Here is a 23,787-nt window from a genome sequence, read left to right as displayed (position 1 = left end):
AGAGAGGGTACACGGAAAAGGAGGGGGAAACCTCAAATAAATTGGGGCAAGGACAAAGCACAGAGAAAAGTCTGTAGTTAGGGCACGCTCCTTAATTACCCTCACAGCATTTCCAACTCTTACTTATGCCACCTTGTCAGTCATTTCCTGTTGCCATAACAACGGTGGCACCTGCTAATGAGATTGGCTTCATATTCATTTGTCAGGAGATTAAAGATTAAGATTCATCTGCATGGCTGACACGGAAGAAGGCATCACCACATTGACATGATGAACTGCTTTTTCCTTATTTTGCATCTCCCTGACCTGTGACACACACACAGCATTTATAACCATGATTATCCAAAACAATGGGCATCTTACGGAATTTTGCAGGTGTCTCGCATAGTAGTTGTTTTTTGAAATTGATATTTTTGGTTTCTCGTCATTCTGAAATGATACTCAACCTGCTCTCATCCAGCTAGGTATCATTAGGCAGCAGCTAAGCTTGTCTTAATGTAGGGATTAATGTCTAGATAAGGATTTGTTTAGCATTAAGCCGCATTGCATGGATGCTCTTCTCTGCATGTCATCCCATTTTATGTGTGCACATGTCTGCTGATACACAAGCGCATAAACAGTATGCAGAATGATGCACATCTGCAGTTTTGTTTATGAGTATATGTAAATGTACTCATGACTCCCTTTTTTAGAAATGATTAAATGTATGTGCTGAAGTACAACTTCTCATTCAAAACTGTCTGGCTACTTCTCCATACTGACTGGTAGCAATCAGCAAGAGTCCAGCTATGACTCATCCATATGTACGTGTCTACATGGACACAAACAAACACACACAAACGCAGTCTTTCCAAATTCTAATCCGTTTTCTTCACTGCTCTCTACCCACTTTCATCTGGAAATCCCTGTTTGTTTGCTCAAATCCACTGTCCCTCCCCCTCTGTTTACTCACTATCACTCACTCTTCCCCTTCCTGTCTCTCTCTGTCTACTTTCTTTCATCTCCCTCGCACCCATCCCACTGTCTATCCCTTGTAGACTGTCCACTGTCATCGGTGTCTGTCATTCTCCACTTTGACTCAAGGCAACGGTGTTGTCTTTTCATCATCTGTCATCACATTGATACTTTAACATATACCGTACCATTACAATATGTTAAGACCAGAATAACAGAATGGGTTATAAAGCCCCTTTCACACATAAAGTCTTTCCCTGAATTCTGCAGGGACATGTTCTGCATTGGGTCATGTGTGAATGGGAGCAGGGCTTGATATAACCTCAGGACCTAGTAACATTCCACCAAAAATGCGGACATGTCTGTGGTGTGGATGCAAGCAGGAACTTTGCAGGAATAAGCACTGTTGGGCAGTCCCTTTCCACATGTAGTCTGGCATTGTCATGGCAAGTGTGAGAAGGCGCAACACGGAAATGTTCCTGAATATGGCGGCAAGTATGAATAGTGAAAATAAAAGACATGTGACTGAAAGGTTATTCCAGTAATTTACTAGGGACTATGTTTGGAAGGAAGTGAGGGGGGGCATGTTCCAAATTTAAAGGAGAAGTTTGGCATGGGCTTAGAGTTAGATTAAAAGATTGACACCACTCTCATTTTTGTCCATTAAGTAGAACTAGGACCAGGAGGCGACTCACTTTGTTAGCATAAAGAAAGAAAGCAGGGAGAAACAGTTTAGAAATACACCTGCCAGCACCTCTAAAGCTCACTAATTCATGCTATGCTAAGTTAGGCTAACCACCTCCTGGTTCCAGCTTTATACTTAATGGACACAGACATTAGAATAGTTTGGATATCAAAAAATAAGCAATAGGCTAATGATATTTCACAAAATGACAATCTACCCTCACCATGTAATGTTAGTTTGACATCTCATAAATACTATAATAAAAAAAAATGCTTTTCATTCTTCTTGCTAAGCTAATTGTCTCTTAGCTCCAGCATAATACTTACTAGACAGACATGAGCGTTGGGATGTTATCTAAGGCTTGGTATTAAAAGCAAATACACTAATCATAATTTTCAAAATGCTGATTTATTTTTAACCATATATTGTTACATATCTTATTAGAGTGTGTTAGTAGCCTATGCTACAGCCAGGGGGTTATCAGCTTTGCTTGGCACTGGAAGCAGGTTGAAAGCTCTGTCCAAAGTTTAAAAAAATACACCCATTTTACAAATTAACACATTTTTAATCATCTAATCTTTTTTAAAACTTTAGACAGAGCCAAGCTAACTGCTTATCCCTGCTAAGCTAAGCTAATCACCTCTGCCTCTAGCTGTCTACTCAATGGACAGAGAAAAGGAGTGGTATTGATCTTCTTATCAAACTCTTTGCAAGAAAGCCAATAATCCTATTTCCCCAAAATGCAGATCTATACCTTAAACCATGAATTGCTACTAGAATATCACATTTTGAAGAGAGATAGGATGCAAGAAAGAAGCTTCATTGATTTCCCTCTCTAAGTAGTTAACTGCATTTTAAATGGCTGATAAGAGCTTGAATTATCTTCAGTCATTCTTCAAGAGACATTTCCATTTCTGAGGCCATTTTCTGGCGAGATAAATCAAGCGTATCTGAGTATGTTTTGAACTTTCATTTTGTGAAGGCCCATAATTCTCAATGTCTGTGTCTATGCCAGTCAGGTTAATCCTTATTAACATCTACAAGACACTTGCTGGAACAATTTGTCATGTACATGTGTTGGTAGTGTGAGAGAATTACACTATTACACACACTTTCAATCTACAGCAGTGTCTTGCAGTTTTTAATGAAGACTTATGTATCACCGCAAATCATGAACCACTCATGAGTTCACATAAAGGTCGGACGTACTTTAAAGTAGTGAGTTAAAGTAGCAGCCATAGATTTGATTATTGACTCTTTTGTTTTATGTTTGGTGGGAAACAGTAGTCCATGACAGTACTATACTTCGTTTTTTTTTTTTTTTTAATAGACCAATCTAAATTCTCACTTATTTTATTGTTTAATTCTTATTTATTAAATTGTACTTCTATATGCATATGCTTCCTGTTAGAGACAAAGTTGCTTTTGCTTTAGCTATATACTCTGTGAAGGTTAAATGGGTGCTATGACCAGAACTGTCTGTGGATGTGGAACTGTCATTACTCTGGGGAATAATTAAGATGCTACACAATTTTTTTTTTAATGAAATTAGTTTTTAATGAAGTTACACACATTAAAGGCTGCTTGTAGATAAATAGGCGTATTATTTGTTACTGTCTGTGTAGTCTTCTAACCCCCCCCCCCCTTTAGGCTAGATCATAATAAATAGAAAAATGCTCAGTTGTCAGTTTAGAAGGTCATCCTCAGACATAGCTGAATTATTAGAGGCTAGCATCGATACACACGGTTTGAAGTTGCTAACAGCTTTCATTTGTATGAATTTTCTCTCTCTTCTTGCTGCCTGACATTTAACTTTTATGGTGTTTTTTAAATGTTTTTATACAGCTAAATTCTAAATAGCTAAATTCTGTTCTCATACAATTATTGTGTTTAAAGCAATGTTCGGTGATTTTTAACACTAATGGGCAGAAGGACTGTATTCTTTATCATTTTTAGTTAGTCAAACATTCTTCGTACTGGTGATGTAAATAATCAGCAACTAAATCTGCGGCTAAAAATAGTCCCGGGACAAATGCACAATTTACTCCTGTCTGAGTCTCATTAACTGAAAGCTACAGGGCCCAGTGGTTTTAGGAAATTTTTTAGCTTGTGTTTTCAGGTTGTCCATCTGAACATTTATAAATATGACATTTTCCTTGTAGAATTAATAGGTTGACAATCCAATGTTTTGTTTTGTTATCATAGTATAGAATTGTATCTTTTACTTACAATTTAATTACGTGATTCTTTTGAAAGTGATTGCATTTTATATCCAAAAGCTCACCTTCACTGTGGCATCATAGTTTTCTGAAAATGTCTTTCCATTATTTAACGGTATAACTCAGGAAGAAGGAGAGAAATTTGGTCGGATACTGAATAGGGGACATCAATTTGGAAACTGGTGATTGTATAGACGAAGCATCCGCGTTTCACCAAAATATACAACTAAATTCCTTCAGTCTTCCCCACATATACAGTACATGAGTCTGGACTGACATGGATCTAAACTGCAACTTGACTGGTTGGCCGAGACATCCAACCGCAAGGTTTCTTTTTAAAAATGTATCTTCAGTAGGAATGCATGGCCTTGCTGACAGCCACAGACATATAAAAATATTTAAAAAATAATAATAATTCTCAGTCATTTTGGTCTTTTCATGGTATTGGTTGACAATAAGGCAAATATACAATTATTACCAGCCTAGTCCTGAATTTTTAGTTCTGCACCACAATTTACACATTGAGTAAATATCAAAAAAGGTTAATTTGATACTGCAGTTTTAAATATTTTCTCTTAGGAAGTACCGCTTTGCCTTTGCTATGCCATTCCATCATCTAATCTGATCCACCATCTAATCTAAAAGCAATCTACTTTTGCTCATGGGAGTCTTTTTTTGTTTGTTTGCCTTTTCATAAACCTCTCCCTGCTCTTCAGCTGTGACATATAGAAAGATTTAGAAAAGCTGTTTGCATTACAGTTCATAATTTGTTGTTGGCATTTTGCCCTTTGTCAGTGTCGCCTATAGGCATCCCCATTTCTTGGCAGTAGGAGACAGCTGACGGCAATCAGATGGGGAGTTAAATGGCTGCCATCGAAGCTGTCTGTTCAGCTGAGAGTTGGGGTTGTAAAGGTTGACATTCGCTGATGGTGAAGTAAACACACAGCGTGCCCTTGCACGCAGACTAGAGTACACTGCCAAGTCTCTGATCTGCTAGTGTTGGATCTCAACTGAGTGTTCAAGAAATGTGTCAGTGTGAATGGAGTGTGAGAGTGTGCATGAGAGAGAGAAAATACATAGTTATCATTCATGCAGGATCTGACAAAAATACTGTTGTAATAACTGTGATAAATATTTTACTTTAAATAGTCAGAAATGTAATAAAAGGTAATGTTATGAAGGTAATCTCAGATAAGGTAATGCCATCCCATTAACCAGGAATTATTACTTCATAAAGGTGTAGCGGACTTTTAACTCACAATGTTATAATAACAGTAATTTTAAAGGCGCATTACTACACCAATTAAAATAGAATATAAAGTTGCAAGTAATAAACTGCATAATTTACATTATCTTTGGATATTTGTGTTTTGAAAATGTTCTGTCCATTATTCGACTGGCTAACACACACACACATACACACACACACATGATTGGTTGAGTGAGGTTGTATCATGTGCTATATTATTCTTTATTGTATTTAGTGTGTTAGTAATTTTTGCATTGTCAGTTTTGTTTGTGAATTTTTATGATATATTTGTGAGTAATTTTGGTTGTATTTATTGTCTTTTGGATGTATTGTTTGGACCCCAGGAAGATTAGCTGTCGTCTCGGCTTCAGCTAATGGGGATCCTTTGAAATAAACAAATAAACAAATAAACACACACACCATAGTATCAGCCTTTACTTTACTACCTATTCCCTTGTGTACGTGGGCTCTTTTCACCTTGTGTGGTACACAGTTTTGTAATGTCAGTGGCACAAGTATTACCTAATTGTTTATTTGATTTGCCTGCTGCTAACACACACTCATGGGGACACCTACGTCTAAGAATCTGTCTTTTTGCTCTTTAAGGCCGTAAGGCTTACGGCCTTAAAGAGCAAAAAGACAGATTACACTTACACTGCTTATGGCGTAAGCAGTGTAACGTTTGAGTCAATGTCAGGTTACCAATGAAGGGGAATGGATGGAGTGTCAGGGCCGTGTCAGTCCTTGTCATCGCTGTCACTGGGGTTTGTTACTTTATTAAAATGAGCCATTGACTGGCCAGGGACCACCTAGTAGGCAAGCACCTCAGTCAAGTCCAAGACCGAGCACAGTCAAAACTAGGGCTGTAATCAACCAAAGAAAATCTTGGTCGACTGAAGTTGTGAACATTTCGACTAAAAATCGACTGGGAGGGGGGGGGGATTCGGAGGGGCGGAAAAAATAAAAAATGCAAGATTAATTAACTTCCACTGGATGAAATAACACGGCAAAAAATCGACCAATCAGAATATGGGTCGAGCCAGAACGTATCGACCAATAAATCGACTAGACGACTGGGAGATTACAGCACTAGTCAAAACCAAGTCCAAATAGACTTAAAATCCAAGCTGCTCTGATATGTGTGTGTGTGTGTGTGTGTGTGTGTGTGTGTGTGTGTGTGTGTGTGTGTGTGTGTGTGTGTGTGTGTGTGTGTGTGTGTGTGAACACATTCATACATAACCATATCATTTTGGCATGTACCATCAGACACAAAGGATGAGCACATTTATGTTGTACAAGAGGGAAAGAGAAACAAGACTGATCCTTTCTTCTCTACCATTCTCATATTAGTGGACATTATTACAAATGGATCTAAACCAGGTTAAATTTAAATGTATTAAATAGTGTGCAAAAACAGTCTGATTTCAGTTAGATTATAACCATTACCTACTCTGCCTTCCCTGAGTGCACATTATTGATGACTTGGGCCATGAGCTGACAGGTGTTTATGGATTTACGCAATGAGGCATTTCTTCTCCATAGCTGGATGCCATAAGAAATATCTTTCGGACTGCTCGGACCGTCCTGTAATGGATGAGCCATTTTTTTTGCCTCTGGCTGAAAGCAATATCATTGTTATTCCATGTGACTTGTGTAGCTGCAGAGTGTGTTGGTGTTACAAATTATGCAACAAGCATGCTTGAATGCACGAGTGCATGTGTCTCAGCATATCAGTGGTCATGTTTTTGCTGCATCTCCTCCTGGTGTTGCTTCAGTAAGTTAAAATGCAGTAATTGCTTGAGCAAAACCCTTTTAAGTCCCCTTTCATGTAGCTGTAATCTCCTGGAGAGTTCTGGTCATTCAACCTCTGCCTCAGCTACACCTGCCCAGCTGTGATAAATCTCTTTCCCCCCCCACTTAGTTTTCTTCCCTCACTCTCTCTTTCCCTCTATTTCAACTGCTACAAGAAACCCAAGGTGACCGATGCAAGGACATAGTGATGTGATTTTCTCTCTATAAAGCCTTTTTCCTTCTTCCCTCCGTCTCTCTTTCTCTAAATCCCAGAAGTGACTTGTGCGATTGTTTGCTGTGGAGTATTTTGTTTGCATGTGTTTTGGTTTGGTTGAACATGAGTGCCTAGGTGTAAATTTTTGCAAGTTTACACACAGACTTCTGTCTGCACACTTCCCGCTAAGATTAAAAAACAAACTTATCGCAGAGAGCGCCTCAGGAAATAATAACCACTCTGGAAATTAGTGTGTTTGGCTTGAAAGTACAAGACCACCACGTGAACTGGACTCCCTATGGTGCAAGCTGTTCAGATATCCTAAATAGAGTATTATGTGTGTATTGAGGCTGAGATAATTGTATTTATGAGGGCTTCTGTTGGATGTAATTGGAGTGAATCCCACTTTTTCAATGCAAACTTTATTAATATTTCATGAACGACAGTTCAGTTTTTTTTTAAATAAAATTCTGTATTATAATTTATTTTGTTCCCAATTTACCTTTTTAATTTATTCCACTTTAAATCAATCTACCAAAGATCTTCAACTCATGGCAATCTCCTTCATGTAGGATTACAGATGTTCCAATACCCTTTTCATCTTCTCGATACAAATTTGAATACTTGAACTTGCATGTCGCCCAATACCAAGTATCAATCCAATACTTGGTATTGGCTGTGTAAAAAAATAAAAAAAAGTAGTACTTTTAAATTAAATTTTTTACGTGCCTAAATTACATGGTATCGAATAGATGCATAGACTAGTGTACTCGCTTACTAGCGTACAGTACCAATACTGGCGGTATCAGAGGTATTTCTGATACTGGTATTGATATTGGACTAACTCTAGTTAGGATGTGTGTTCTTTGTTTTTAAAAAGCAGATATTTTGGAAAACTTTTTTCTCTGTGTGTATGCCGCGTGGGCTCTTGGTGCGGGTTTGACTGCGCCTCTGAAACAGATCCAGGAACTGTTTCCTAGGTGGATGGATAGAAAAAAGTAACTAAAGACATTAACTATTGCTTTTTTCTGTTTTTGAGTACTGCAGGTGTGAACAGCCTGCAGCACATTCATATTGCCTGACAAGCCCTGTAGAGCACAGTATGAGTGTCTCTGTCGTGTTGATTCTATTGATTTGCCACTCGCACTGTATTATCATAAAGCCAATATGCATGTGTGTCAGCTGTGGGAAGTGCATTAGGGTGGTTTGGTTTGTTAGCAACACTGATCCTTTAGCAAACACATCTACACAGACAATCTGTCATGTTCATTTTATCTGTTTTGTATTTTTCTTTACTACCTTTTTATTTGTCAGCCTTTTCTTTATTTCATCTATTAAGTCTTTCTCTTTGCATTTCTTTCAGTGTATATTCTTTATAAATCTCTAATTTGCAAGTGCATCATTGCTGGATTTACTGGTGCATTGAGGCACTTATTCAAAATGCACTTAGCACTGATAAAACGTGCCTCCTCCCCGCTCTCTGTCCCTAGCAGTTGTTGTGGGGCTTAAATCCAAAGTGCTGTGCAGTTAGAAATACCCTCCTTTCTCAGGCTGCGATCAATAGCTTTTGGTCTACATTCAATACCATATTCCGCCTTCTCTTCCCCTAAACCACTTCTGACAAAAGCTGCTCTCCCAAGACCTGAAAACGATCCTCGGGGGTGGGTGTCACACAACCATCAGTCACACTGTGTGTGTGTGTGTGTGTGTGTCTGTGTGTGCATTTGATTCTGCCTCCACATCTGTGTATGTGAAGCCGACATGCCCTCACACACTGTCAGTGTGTAACAGATTGATTTAAGTGTGTGTACGTGTGTGCATTTGATTCTGCCTCCACATCTGTGTATGTGAAGCCGACATGCCCTCACACACTGTCAGTGTGTAACAGATTGATTTATATAGGTGTGTTTGCATATGCGTGTGCATTTGATTCTGCTTTCACATCTGTGTATGTGAAGCCGACATGCCCTCACACACTGTCAGAGTGTGTAACAGATTGATTTAAGTGTGTGTGTGTGTGTGTGTGTGTGTGTGTGTGTGTGTGTGTGTGTGTGTGTGTGTGTGTGTGTGTGTGTGTGTGTAATGTGACAAATGTCAAATCTGTCATGGATCCACATGCTTTGTCTTCCCAACCTACACCCACTATGGTACAGCAGGTGAGCTGGGGCTGCCAGTCAGGTTTGCTCAGAGTCTAATCGGGATCTGTAGTCCTGGTTAGTGGGAGAGCCCCCATTATGTCAGAACCACAGCCAAACCCCCATCTTCTGTAATTGAATTGGCATTTCCCAAAAATAACTCTCTTGTGTCTTCTGCTTGGTTCAGCCCTAATTATTTCTCTCTGTCTGTCTTAGTCCTGTTCATTCCTCTTTTATTTTCCTTGCATGCAGATCTCCTCTCTCATCACAGGGGAATTCAGAGAGCGTTGCTCTTCTGTAGCTCTGTGTCTTTGTTGCCACAGAAATAGCCACTCGTTCCCTGGTGGCTATCCCTGGCCTCCTCTTAATATACAGCAGCACATCCTCTCGCACCCGCATTCACGGCTAATGTGCACTACATAGCATATTGCCACCGTACCATTGTAGCTAAACTGAAGATTGTTTAATTTTCAAAAAGGAATAGATGTCAATGCTAAAATGAAGCTGTTAGGTAAATTTCTTGGAATGAAATATAACGTTTTCAGTTTCAGGAGTGGTTACATTTAAAAATGCAAATGAAAGAATATGGACTAAAACTGCTGCTCAGATTTCACTCACATAAATGAAACATGCAGCATATTGTAGACTGCCTTTGTTTCCATGTAGCAGCCGAACAACAGATTGCCTTTCCCAATAACTACAAACAGTGTATTCCCCTCCCCGGATGGAGGCACTGGTGTTGGATGTGTGCTCAGTAGCCGCTGCCATTCCCTCCCTTTTCCTTCTTCGCTTGGCATCCGTCAGTGTGGTTGATACTTAAGCTGCATTCTTGGCACATTGGGTTTGATTTCCATGTGTGAATAGAGATTATTCAGCAGAGGAAAGAACAGTCTGCGCCCGTCACTGTGGCTTGTTAAAGCTACAGCTGCTAATCTGAGATGCACAGTAGCTGGAAAAATGGGTTGAAGGGATGAAAAGAAGGAGAAGTGGCATGATGGTGTATCAGTAAAGTGTTTTGATGAAGTGAGTGAATTGAGGGCTGTATTAAAGGAGGTAAGAACGTGTCAGAAGATACTTAGTTGATACGTAGAAAATATACCTGAATGAGTTGTGTGTTTATGCATCTGACGTTTTTTTCAAGAATCTGTTTGGAGAAATGAAATTCAGTATTTTTAACTTTCTTACTTTGCCCGTCTTCTTTCTTGACACAGAGGAAATCTTGTGCACTATTCCAGTTTCAATTTTCTGTAACGCAATTATGCCCATTGAGGAGAAGGAATGGTCAAATAAAACGCTTATTTCTCTCTTTGAATTTAATCTGTCAATAATAAGTAAATTGGAGGGTCAAAACAATAACACCAGAATGCAAAAATGAATTCCCTCTCGCTTCAAAATGATCTCAGCATCTTGCTGGGGTAGCAGGAAACTTTATGTTCTTACCGTCTTTATCTCTCTCTCATTCTCCCAGTTGCAATACAGGCAGGCAGTTCTGATTGGAAACGTTATCAGTGGAGCACACATTTGACTTGGATTGTTTCCCAAAAGTGAGGGCTCATTATTGGCCTGTTGGATAATTGTCGGCAGCCAAAGTTGGCTCAAAGAGAAGTTTCCCCATTGCTCCGAGGCTTCATTTTAGTTTAGGGTTCACAGAGAGAAGAGGAGGGGTGGGGGGGGGATATAGAGGCTGCCGATGTATTGAGCTGTGGGTAACATAGCCATAGATGGAGTGTAGAATTCACACAGGCTTGGATGGATGGTACTGTAGCACAGGTCCAAAAAGCATAAAAATCTCACAAATTCTTTCACAAGTTCTCAGAGGGACAGAAAGTGCTTCGGTACAGAGGGGTACATGAAATTCAAAAATAGAAGAAATTCTTTTAAAAGGAAGACAGGAAAGAGTTAATAGTGAGCGTGACATTATCTTAAAGCACTGGTAATCTGATAATCTGCCAGGAAGCGGCGTGTAATGGATTTTTCTCCGGAATATAGCATTTATTAATTTTCTGACTTTACTGTAAAGCTGTGGGTAAACTCAACATTGTTGACTATGTCAATATTAACACTTCCAGAGTATATGCATATTCTCTATTAATGTTATCCCACTATGTATGCACTTGCTGTTGGAGCCAAAAGTGAGTTTTGGTGCAAACTTTTAAAATTGTAATCAAATCGTACTAATGCAGTTGATCATAGCTGTCATTGTTAGTCCTGTGGAAATATCTGCAGACAGTCTGCAAGGTTTCTCAAACAGGTTCATTAGTTTAATACAGTGAACAACATAGATGACTCCAGTTATATTATATCATGTTAATTAAGGGAAGTGACTCAATTGGAACAATTAATAATCATCATAGTCATTATGTCAATTTGGTATTGACTCTCAGCAGGACCTATAGATCAGAAGCCCCTTCCTTCATCATCATAGTGAGATGGACTTTTAGTGTCCCTGTGGGGACAGCACCATCACTCATGTAAAAGGACTATGTCCCCTTGAGTCTTTAATATGTGTTCATATGTTCATCCATTAATGCTTGCATGTCTTGCACGTGTTTTTTTTCCCATAGTGTTTGCTAACGTGCCTCTTAACTCAACGGGCTGAAAAGCCTCCAGGGTTGATGTCAAGTGTGTGAAGAGATGGAGCAGGTCTTTATATGTGCTTGGTGATGCTGCAAGAATGAGTCCCTGGGGGAAAACTTACCAGGGGGTTCCCATTCTGAGTTTCTGTAGAAGGAACTCCAACCTCAGTTATTTATGGCACCGTTTTCTTATAAATGCTAGCAAGCACAAGTATATGCACACATGTTATTTAGGATACTGGACATACAGCAAAACAGCTAAGAATATATTACATATAATCATATAAGACCAGCATCAGCATTTGGCTGTCACACACAAGAAGGAGGATGTTCTGACTTGTAGGGGGCTGAATACATCTGGGATTCATATTCTTGACTTTATTTGTGTGTGTGCGTGTGTTTGTGTGTGTGACAACTATCTCAGTTCATTTCAAATGAGAGAAAGGGGAGCAGCATTGCTTCATCTCTGTTGTGGTCACCTTGAGCTTTTTGTAAACCATGCCAGCAGAAGGATAGGCAGACAGGCTGAAAGAAAGAGGAGACATATTGTGCATGAAAAGCATCCACTGTGCCTAATGTTGATACACATGTCTGTTGAAGATGGGAGAGAGAGGGAACAGCAGAGAGCAAGTTGTCTGTGTTCTTCTTTATTCATGCAGTGGATGAATAAACCACACCAAGGCCACCACAGAAAAACGAACATGATCAATAATGTATGCTGCATAAACCATGTTTTCAAATATATAAGTGACAATGTTTTAAGAGAGTTTAAATGAGTTGAGAAGCTAAAAAGTGTTTACAGATACTTATATCCACGTTAGCAGTCAGTATGTAAGTTGTCGGTAACTGAAATATCTCAACAACCATTGGATGGATTGCCATAAAATTAGGAACACAGATTCATGTCCCAATCAGGATGAATTATAATCACTTTGGTGATCCCCTGACTTTTAGGCCAACACCATCATTAGGGCAGATTTCTATTTAAACAAAACTTTGGTTTATGGCCAAATACCTTTTTAAAACTAATGGCGTTCACATCAGCCTCAGCTGTACTTTGATTTGTATTCTACTTATGCATTTCATTACAAATGTTGATGTGTTAACAAACTAAACTAAGATGGTGAACATGGTGAATGTTAAACCGGCTTAACATCAGAATGTTGACATTGTCAGTGTGAGCATGTTAGCAGTAGCTCAAGGTACCGCTGTGCCTATAGTTCCGTCTCACAGAGCTGCCAGCATGGCTAAAGAGCCCTAAATCTGAGTTTGTAAAATGATTGCAGTGTTTTCTTACATGATTTAGTCCCACATTATATAATATGAAATATAATATAATATGCAGCGTTGATGTTTACTCCTGACCTCATCATTTCACCGTGTACTCTATCTCCTGGTTTATTAGCTAACACTGTGCACATGTACTTTTCATTAATATTCTCTTTAATATTTAATGATATTCTTGGTCTTTTTCCTTATCATGAGTTTTCTTGTACTTGGTGGAAATTCCACTTGCAGTTTGAAGACTTTTCTTTTTAATTTCTTTCCTTTCTGTCACAGTAAAGAATACAAAATTATAAAGACCACACCCTTACTGTAATTAGTTTCCTGATTGCTGAAGGAGAGTTCTATCTCTTTAATACCTTGGAGATGTCGTGAAGAAAATTGTGTCTTTGCAGACTTAGTTCTGTGATTTTGCTGATTGATATATTTTTACACATATTGGCTACACAATATTAGTGTTTGGGTTGTCATGACACTGCTCTTTCTCATCAGGTATTTCTGTTGACATTTTTCATCTCATGGAGACATATTTTTTGTTAAATATAAAATTGTAACACTGTTCTTACAATAAATATGAGCAATAAACACTGGAACCGCCCTGTGTTTGGAGTAGCCTGCAGGGTTTAATGGCAGTCACTCAGCCCTTGATTTTACAGACGCTTCGGTCGAAGCAAATTACCTTGTTGGCTGAGACTCTGCTCAAAATGCTCTTCTGTTGTCAGAGATATACTTACACGGATTTTCTGGAGTTGGCCAGAACTGCAATTTGTCAAACCTCTCATGTATGACAGTGCTGATAGACCATGCTGTGTGCATCATCCTACAGCAGACCTGGGTAGATGTTTGGGGTTACTTTATCTTCCTTAGCCTGTTATTCAGGGTTGTTTCAGGGTTGCCTGATATACATTGATGAGTGGATCACTCATTTATAACTTGTGAATATTTTAAAGTGACTAATATTCATTAAGATGTTCCTTCAGATGATAGCAATCTACTAGCAATAGGAGTTCATCTCAGCTCACCAGCCTCCCAACACCTGCACCTTAATCAACAGCTCACCGACAATCCCAATAGCCTAACTCCAGAAACTCTCTACCTTTTAAAATGTATGACCCACGTGCCAGTCTGCCACTGCATTGCAGAGGAGAAAGAGAGTTTAGATTGTTTACAGAGGTTCTCTCTGTTCACTCTTGGAGCTGGCATTCAAGATGGATGAACTGTGTAACTCTGCTTCACCCAGTCGGGGGCCAAATGCAAATGTTGCGCTTCGATTGAGCTCAAATTTGCCCCCACCGAGCAGATAGGAATTCCTCCAGCTGTAACGTGCACAGGGTGTACAAAGATAGAAATGCATGCGTGCACACATAACACACACTCACGGGCACATACACGCAACACAGCGGGATAACATGTCTCTTCTGGTCGCTTGGATCCTAAAGCACGACTTAACAGAGCACACATACGCACACGCTCAAAGATTTACACAGTAACAGGAAAACAACATATTTACGCCTGACATTGCCCACTTTCAATTAAAAGCACTTGAAGCGCTTAGAAAAGACCTCAATCAATTCACAATTACCGAGTGCATCTAGCTACTGTAGACTTGAAAATGCACATTGACTCGGATCGATAAACACACACAAACACACTAAGAGTCCACATACACACCCTCCTCAGGTGTGCTCCCACAGCTCTCTGCTCCGGGCCTGTATGATTTACTGGAGTAATGGTGAACAGTAGATGCTGCTGCAGCAGGCGGATCAAAGCACCGATCAAAGGCTCTCTGCTATATTGTTTGTTAATTTTCTCCAGGATCTTCCCACTGGCTTAACAATACTCCAAATGTTTTTTCCTTCTTAATTGTAGTGCCTGGCTCTATTGGAGCAAAGCAATACTATATATATATATCAAAAGGACATTCTGTACATGTCAACTTGGGTATTGTATATCCACTTTTGTGTGTTAGGTCCTTTTGTGTGCGTTAATACTGTATCAAACCTTGATGAAAAATGTCTGTGCATAAAAAGGCTCATGGTGTTTAAACAGGGTTTTATTTATGCCATTTCAGATTTTAATTGTCCCTCACATTTTGCTTAATAAGTTCTTCCATTTATTATGTTGCGTATCACAAAACGTAACGGTATGCGGTATTATGCCTTAATAATCGAATGTGTAATTTGAAGAAAAAAGTTTCACTGTTAGGATTACAAGCGGCCGAAATGGGTTTCCTCAGGAGGGTGGCTGGCGTCTCCCTTAGAGATAGAGTGAGAAGCCAAGTCATCCGAGAGGAGCTCGGAGTAGAGCCGCTGCTCCTTTGCGTCGAAAGGAGCCAGTTAAGGTGGTTTGGGCATCTGGTAAGGATGCCTCCTGGGCGCCTCCCTAGGGAGGTGTTCCAGGCACGTCCAGCTGGGAGGAGGCCTCGGGGAAGACCCAGGACTAGGAGGAGAGATTATATCTCCAACCTGGCCTGGGAACGCCTCGGGATCCCCCAGTCGGAGCTGATTGATGTGGCTCGGGAAAGGGAAGTTTGGGGTTCCCTGCTGGAGCTGCTGCCCCCGCGACCCGACACCGGATAAGCGGATGAAGATGGATGGATGGATGGATGTTAGGATTATTATTCTGATGCTCATTCTATGCTAACAAATTGTTTATTTTGCTAATTGTCTAGTATAAGATATTAATTTAGTTTAATCATAATTATGTGTATGGATCAACACACTCATACACCCTCATAAGCGACCAGAAGATTGAATTGGTCTTTATAAATATTCAACTTTTTGTAATAAAAGAGCATATTCTAAACACAATAGTGTTTACTTTTTCACCTAAGCTGATTCATCACATTACTTTATACTTTTGAATCGGTCAGCAGTGCATCAGATTTAAGAGCTGTAACTCTTAAGCACTGCACTGAGCCGGAGAACAGCTGCTCAGAGGGCGATACATCACTTTTTAAAAAATGCTGCTGTTTTTGTTTTCTGATCAGGCTGCAGCTGGACCTCGGAATGCCATTATCTTGATTACAAGATGGTTTGTCAGCTGAAAGAGAGAAAGTGACAAAATGGAAAGTAAGGAACAGCAAACATGAGGGCACTCAACATGAAAAATAACTGTTAATAGATCGTTAGCAGACAGAGAGTGAAAAAGGAGAAGCAGGGCAGATTGATGGAAAATGTGAGATGAGAGAGCCGAGTTAATAGACCTTCAGGGCAAATACTATTTGTCAGGAGTGGCAGGCAGTCAGAAATACACTGTGGATCATTAAATGCACATACCATTCTGCTGCCCTGATTTAAAAATTCTAAATGAATTGGTATTCAGCTGTGTTTCTCACTGTGAACCCACTATACCCTCCACACACACACACACACACACACACACACACTTATTTACATAATCAATAGTGGTTAATTCAAGAGTTTGGTTTCCTGTAAACTTTCAGCATCTGATAAAGGTACAAATTTGTCCAGAGCTATATTATAATACATCACGTTGACCTTTGGGGTGGCAGTAGCTCAGTCCATAGGGAGTTGGGTTGGGAACCGGTGGGTCACTGGTTCAAATCCCCGTATGGACCCAAAAAGTTGGGAGCGTGGATTGGTGGCTGGAGAGATGCCAGTTCACCTCCTGGGCACTGCCAGGTGCTCTTGAGCAAGGCACCGTACCCCCCGACCGCTCAGGGCGCTGGTTCAGCTGGCAGCCCACTCACTCTGACATCTCTCCATGTATAGTGCATGTATAGGTCCTGAGCATGTGTGTGTATTTCAGGCCTGTGTGTGAGTACTAACAAAAAGTGTGTACACAGAGTGTAGTGCAGTAATTTCCCCATTGGGGACTAATAAACAAATTATTTATTTATTTATTTATTTAATACAAACCTTGAGTAATTTATTATCCAAGAAATATGTTAAATTCCATGAGGTGGCATATTAGGGATGTTAACCCACTGAACAGTTTGTACTGTGCATTTGCACATTTTCTGACCCTTTTATCATGTTTCAAAATGGCATTAACTGGTTGCTTCTGTCTTCTGTGGAGTTAACCTTCTTGTAAAGCGTTTAGCAGAGGAAAACTGGCTTTGATGTGTGGTCAGTCACAAGGTTTAACTATCATCACTTTCCTTCTTTGTCCAAACTGCAGACATGAATGGAACACTTCATTATGAATGGTTTGATTAAAAGAAAGTCGTAAATTCCTTGTTTCGAGCCTGTGCAGTTGCATGTGTTCCATATCAGGGCTGGGTTGCTTGTGTGTGTGTGTGTGTGTGTGTGTGTGTGTGTGTGTGTGTGTGTGTGTGTGTGTGTGTGTGTGTGTGTGTGTGTGTGTGTGTGTGTGTGTGTGTGTGTGTGAAAACAGTAAATTGAGATTTTCTTAGCTATTAACTGTAATTCACACATCAATTGCAGCTTATGTTTTTTATATTTTTTGGCATTATCTTTAGGCCTTTATTTTTGACAGGACAGCTGAAGACATGAGAGGGGAGAGAGGGGGAAATAAATGCAGCAAGGGAATGAAACCTGAATCCAACCCGGGGCCGCTCTGTCGAGGAGTAAACCTCTATATCTCAGCGCCCTCTCCACCAGCTGAGCTATCAGGGCGCCCAACTGTGCAACTTTTAGTACTTGTTTGACTCGGATCTAAGATCTTACATAAAAATGCTTGTTAAATTACACATGGCATCGCTTGCTAATTAAGAGTGACTACTGTTATTTCTTCTGAGCTTATCGTACCTTACTGACACCTGGACGACCCACATGTATCTCCAGTCATGACTGTTAGCTAAGCACAGTTTTCCATGCCTCATTAACAGAGATATGAGTTAATGGGAAGGGACGCCAACCCCCAACCCCCATCCCCCTCCCTCACCCACTCATTTAATTAAATGGTCAGAGCTAGCTGCCATAACTGGACTGTTCATTAAACCTCTATTACAGACACAGAGATATAAAATGGAACCTGATCCTAATCTGAACTGCAGGATATGATTTCCAGGCAATGGCTTCTGTGACTTATTGAGATGTGAATTTATGCTGCATATGATTGGCTTCAGAGTGGGAAATCAACTTTTTTACCCGCCAGCCACAGTGGCTGGTAGATGCTCAAATTTTTAAAATTTTAATTTAAAAAAATTTATTTAGAATTTAAAAAAGTGCACTAGCATATTTTCAATTGCTTCAGTACATTATTTTGTATTATTAATGCATACATTATTAATACAAGCAAATAAAAAGTGATGAAAGTGAAGAAAAATGAATGAAAGCCTTTATTGCTACACTCCTGGGGTCCCATCTTTGGCAGCTGTACGGCAGTGCACTGGATATGAGACTTGGATGACTCTTGGTCTTTTTATTACCTCTAATTTAAGGATAGTTGTTCCTCAAACCAACAAATTGTTCGCATTTTCTGAAGACGAGGTCCGACCGACGGTGCATGGACTGGTCGTCTGTAAAGTAGTAAGGTCGTGCTCTGCGCCTTAGACACAGCAGTCTCGAGCGAGAGAGGAAAGGTGTTTATGAGGAATGCTATTGCACTTTCCGGATACAACTGTGTGCGTTCATCAGTAAGTAAGTCTAATGGCGATGTTATGTTTATGAATGTACGTTAGCAACACTAGGCTAATTCTTTTAGGGTGCTATTTTATGTTGAGCTAATATTGCGCATCTGTTCAAGAGTTATGTTTCTGTTTACTGAATGCGTTATTCAGTGCGAATATAACGTGAATGTAGTTTAATCTCAATATGTAATGTGTATTGAGTAGTAATGATGTATATTAGGTTACTGTTGCTCTGTTAAAGACAAACGTTCCTCTGTACTGTCATTATGCAGAACTTTACAGCAACGTAGTTTAGTGAAAGTAGGTCAAGTTGTAATTTGCAGCGGCAACATGTAATACCGTCTATTTACAGATGGCATTTAAATGTATGTCTGATCAACTGCCAATTTAGGGGACATCGCCCAACCCTAGTAAGCTAACCGTTCCCGTTTCCCTTAGCCACAATGTGCCACTTATTTGAAAGAGTACCTTCTCCTTTTCTTTAATTCGCCCTTAACAGTTGCTACTGCCAACTTCGCGGCAGGCCTCCTAACACCTGGGATATGTTGCCACATTTTTTTAAACCAATGTCACGGACTATAGCGCTGAAAACCACTCCACCCGCCACTCTGGCTTGTAAACAAGGCAAAGTCACCCGCCACTTTGAAAAAATACCCGCCATTTGCTGGTGACGGGTGATAATTTCCCACGCTGATTGGCTTGCTCTGTGTTGAGTGTGGGTGTGCCTCATATGTATTAGATAGTTTGTGAACCAGATTGCTGCAAACAAGGATAGTCTCTTGCTTGGAGGTTTGTGTAACAGATGTGCTGTGACTTTGCATGTCGAAAATACAAATCCTCCTTTTGATCATCTTGGTATATAGCCGTATGTGTGTCAGTATGCATATGCCAAACACTGCCCTTCAACCCTCAGCCCCCAACCATTCTCACATGACACTGTATATGGAATGGTTTGTTCATCTTGTTAATATGCTGCGTCTAATGGTGCATATGAAAAGCAATCAGTGAGGCAGCAGAGGATCTGCTTGAGGAGCGGCGTTAATAACTTAGGGAAGCAGGAGATTGCAATGCCCCCGCTGGCTCAACAGACACACATACAGTACACACAGCAAATTCACAATATGCTGCATTCAGCACTCTGTTTTGCTATACACTTAATTTTGACCGGTTCAGACGTGTGTTTTTTTCTCTGTAAAAAGGATATTTTTCTGTGCCTTATGTTTTCCACATATCTGTTAGCACATACTGTGCATGGTGTGTGCTCTGTGTGTATCTGTAGGATCAGTTAGAGCAGAGTATGCTGTAACCTGGCTGTGTGTAGTGTATAGAAGAGCAGCTTAAATAATTGACTCACTGCCCATTTGAGCTGAACACTTTCACACCTTCCCAGCAGCAACAGCTCCATCTCATGCCTCTTCTCGGCCTAATGACAACTGATGACTGATAGTGTAAACATGGATTAACGTGTTACTTAATCTCTTGTCTCGTCTCCTCTCCGTGTATTATTTTAAGTGTAATTGACACAAGTGCAATATGTACTTATGATGAAAGGTTTATGATATAAATGAAAAAACATTACATAATTCATTGCAGCCTCTGCATATGGTGCATTGCTCGGTCAGCGCAAATCTTAAAGAGGGAAAACCTATGTACATAATTTATGTAAACAGTTGAGTACAGGCCGCGGATAGCAAAGCTGCTTTGCTGGTTAACGCTTTGATTAACAACCTATGTTATCCAGTCTCTGTTTTCTTTTTTATCAGCCATTTAATATCAAAACCTTACTTGTAAAATTGAACACGATGCACAATAAGTTGTGTGCAGCTGGTGCAATGTCATTGTCAGCTGTGGATTTGATTTGATTTTTAAACAAGCTTTGGTCAAGTATTTCAGTCTATAATCCTAATAGTTCATTAGTGTGAACAATTCTCAGAGGCACTAAGATAATTAAGGCTGGTGCTCCTTCACTGCTGTGGTTTTAAACTGTAATTTTTGGATTAAAGTCCAAACAGCCCTCATACATGACTGTTGAGGCTTTTCTTCAATTTTTCTCTCAGGCTAGTTTGTATGTGTTGAACATGAGAATCTCAACCAAGGGACTTTCAACTTAGCATTATTTATGCCAATTGTTTTATTATAGCCTCATCCTCACTGCCCGTGCCTTTGTAAACAAAGTTACAAGTTATTTTTATTTTGGGACACAGAAGACGTGCATCCCGTGACCTCCTCAGCTGTGTTCTGACTGATGTGGGCAAACAGGGAATGACAGGTCCTCCCAAATTGAAATGTCAGCCATCACGTTAATTCCACAGAATCAGTGTAAGAGAGGACGAGGGGGAGAGAAAGGAGGCAACCAGAGTGTGGAAGTGTTTTCACCAAACCGAAGACCCCTTCTGGTCTCCCCCCTTCTTGTTTTAATACCTCTCTTTAATTTTTCATTTACCCCTGCATTTCTAATTATTCCAGATTGCCATCTTCTGCCGTTTTCACGTTCTACATCTCGACCAGACTCACCATCCTCCTGCTCTCTCTCCCCCTCCCCCTCCTGTCCACTCTCTCTCCCTCTCTCTCTCTCTCTCTCTCTCTCTCTCTCTCCCCCTCTCCCTCTCCCTCTCTCGGTTTCAGTGAGATGAAGCAGGAGCTGGCAGAGGAAGGCAGCAGATGCTCCATCCTCTCCAAGCAGCACCGCTTCAACGAGCACTGCTGCATCCGCTGCTGCGCGCCCTTCACCTTCCTGATAAACCCCAAGCGCCTGTGCCTAGACTGCCAGTACAACGTCTGCAAGACCTGCTGCTCCTACAACAAGAGGGACAAAGCCTGGCTCTGCTCTGCATGCCAGAAGGGCAGGTTAGTGTTTTCTCACACATTCACATACACGCCGGCAGCGGAGACAGGGAGAGATTAGAGGCAGAGGAATGAATTGGGACAAGAGGTACGAGAGATGCTGTGATTTGTAAAGTAGAGGACGATGAAGTAGGGAGGAAATTGGGATGGAGGAAAAATAGATCAATGTGGCATTTATGGGGGTAAAAGAAGGGATTGAGAAGAGTGTTGAGGAAATATGGACACTGAAGAAGACAGATGTGAGGGGGGGAAAAGTGAATGAATGAGAGGCAACACAGGAATTTGATTGAGTCAGAGCTGCAGGGATGGGTGGATTTAGAATTTTGTTTTTGTCTTTGGGACCTTCAACTGTTAATTTCTCATGAAAAATAATTGTTTTCAGCTTTGCTTTCCCCCCTTTTTAACATTTGTGGTAGTTGTACAACAAAGGGGGGAGAAGATGGGGTCAGTAAGGAAAAACGGGGACAATCAAAGGAAACCTGTGTAGTCTAAAGTAGTGTGTGTGTGTGTGTGTGTGTGTGTGTGTGTGTGTGTGTGTGTGTGTGTGTGTGTGTGTGTGTGTGTGTGTGTGTGTGTGTGTGTGTGTGTGTGTGTGTGTGTGTGTGTGTGTGTGTTGGGGTGAAATGACAATATGTACACTACTGGTAAAAAAACAGACAGAAAGATTTAAACACTGCATAGCAGGGTAAAGGAATTAACATACATGTGGCAATTTTTGTCAAAGGTTTTTGACACACAACTCGTAATTTCTCGCGGGAAATGTTTGGTCCGTGCGTGCGTGCGTGTGTGTTTATGCGTGCGTGCATGCGTGTGTGTGTGTTTATGCGTGCGTGCGTGTATGTTTAATGCTGTCTATGCATGCGTATCTGTCCCAAAGCTTTTGGAGTTGTTCTAGTGCCCCGACTTACCATTGGATAAATATTAAGCTCTCTTTCTGTCTGGGCAGCAAGGGTGGGGTGTTGGAAATACTGTAACGCTGGAGTGTGCAAGTCCATCTTTGTGGGGTTTTTAAAACAGGGTGGGATACAGTACCTTTTGTTGTGATATTTTGAGTGCAATATTAGAAAGAAGACAGCAAAGGCTTTGAGACACAGATGTGTCAATGGTGCGTTTCAGATTTTCTCCCGTTTTTTGTGTGTTAAGGTGAAGGTGGACAGGATCGCAGAGCCCCTCCACTTGGCCTTATTTCTTCCCCTCCAACCCTCAACTCTGTCTCTTTTTGTCTTTCATTGATTGTTTGCTGCACCGTGTATTGAGTTAGACCCATTGCCCTGAGTCCTGGTGTATGAGACAGGAGGGAGGAATGGGAGCAGAAGAGACAGCAAAGAGGAGGAGGGAAAGATGATGGCAGTCAAAAGAGGTGGCAAGGTTTGCATTGATCATCTCTTCCCTCACACTCTGCATGTGTCTCTGCCGGGTGCTCAGTAATGTTCTCATTAGGGGTTTAGACTGAGTAACAGATGGGCCTGATGTCACAACATTGCTGTCGACCAGCTACATATAAATACAGCACTTTTCATTAGCGCATTAAAAGGGCTTAAATCTGGTTTTAGCATGAATTACTCTCGCTCTCTGGGTGGAGTCGTGTCAGTTGGAACAGTAATTTACAGCTTGCACCAGTGTTGAGCTTGAGGCTGGAGAGGCGCCCTGGACATTATTTTGGAAATAGCTATTATTCTACTAGTGGAGTGGATGATTGCAAAGGAAAGGCATTGATGTATTGCTAAACAGAGCACAACTGGTGGGAAACAACTAAACTGCGAAGTAATGCTTCTTCTTCTACTACCAGTTTGGAGTCATTGTGCGGTAAATGCTAATTAAGCTATCCGCATGCTATTTACAACACTTTAAGAGATACTTCTTCAAATGAAATACAGCATCAGTATAAGTCAAGCCAAAAATCCCATGTCCAAAAAAATATGCCATGCATTCATTCATTCATTCAAAAATCAATCTACTTATCAGGATCTTCTTTTCCTGAATGTCCTGACCAAATGGTCTCACTCGCATGTACCAGCTGTCCATCAACATTGACAGTTGCACGGACACGCTGCTCTCAGGCAGATCCGTGTAGGGAAATCAGATTTGTAATCATTGCACACATGGACACACTTGGAGGCTAAAGTCACCTACTCACACAAGGAATGTGCATAAGACAGTAATGAATTCATTTACATCCAGGCAGACACGTTGCCTGCAAGCAAACAGACATGTGATCGCACACATTATATGTCTGTTAATTACACATATTGATTGGTTGAACGTTTCAGTTTTTATCA

General features: G+C 40.5%; 1 protein-coding gene across 4 annotated transcripts in view; it reads left to right on the top strand.

The window, feature by feature from the left end:
* myrip (myosin VIIA and Rab interacting protein) overlaps positions 1-23,787 on the top strand; it is a 107,230-nt gene that overhangs the window by 31,898 nt on the left and 51,545 nt on the right. For all 4 annotated transcript variants that reach the window (XM_034862123.1, XM_034862122.1, XM_034862121.1 and 1 more), the window contains exon 3: positions 21,290-21,511. In XM_034862123.1, coding sequence (XP_034718014.1) covers positions 21,290-21,511 — 222 coding nt within the window. The remainder of the gene's footprint in view (positions 1-21,289; positions 21,512-23,787) is intronic.

Source organism: Etheostoma cragini, chromosome 22 (assembly GCF_013103735.1).
Source record: "Etheostoma cragini isolate CJK2018 chromosome 22, CSU_Ecrag_1.0, whole genome shotgun sequence".
Classification (NCBI taxonomy): Eukaryota; Metazoa; Chordata; class Actinopteri; order Perciformes; family Percidae; genus Etheostoma; species Etheostoma cragini.
The sequence above is the reverse complement of the archived record's forward strand: the minus strand, read 5'-3'. Positions and strand labels throughout refer to the sequence as shown.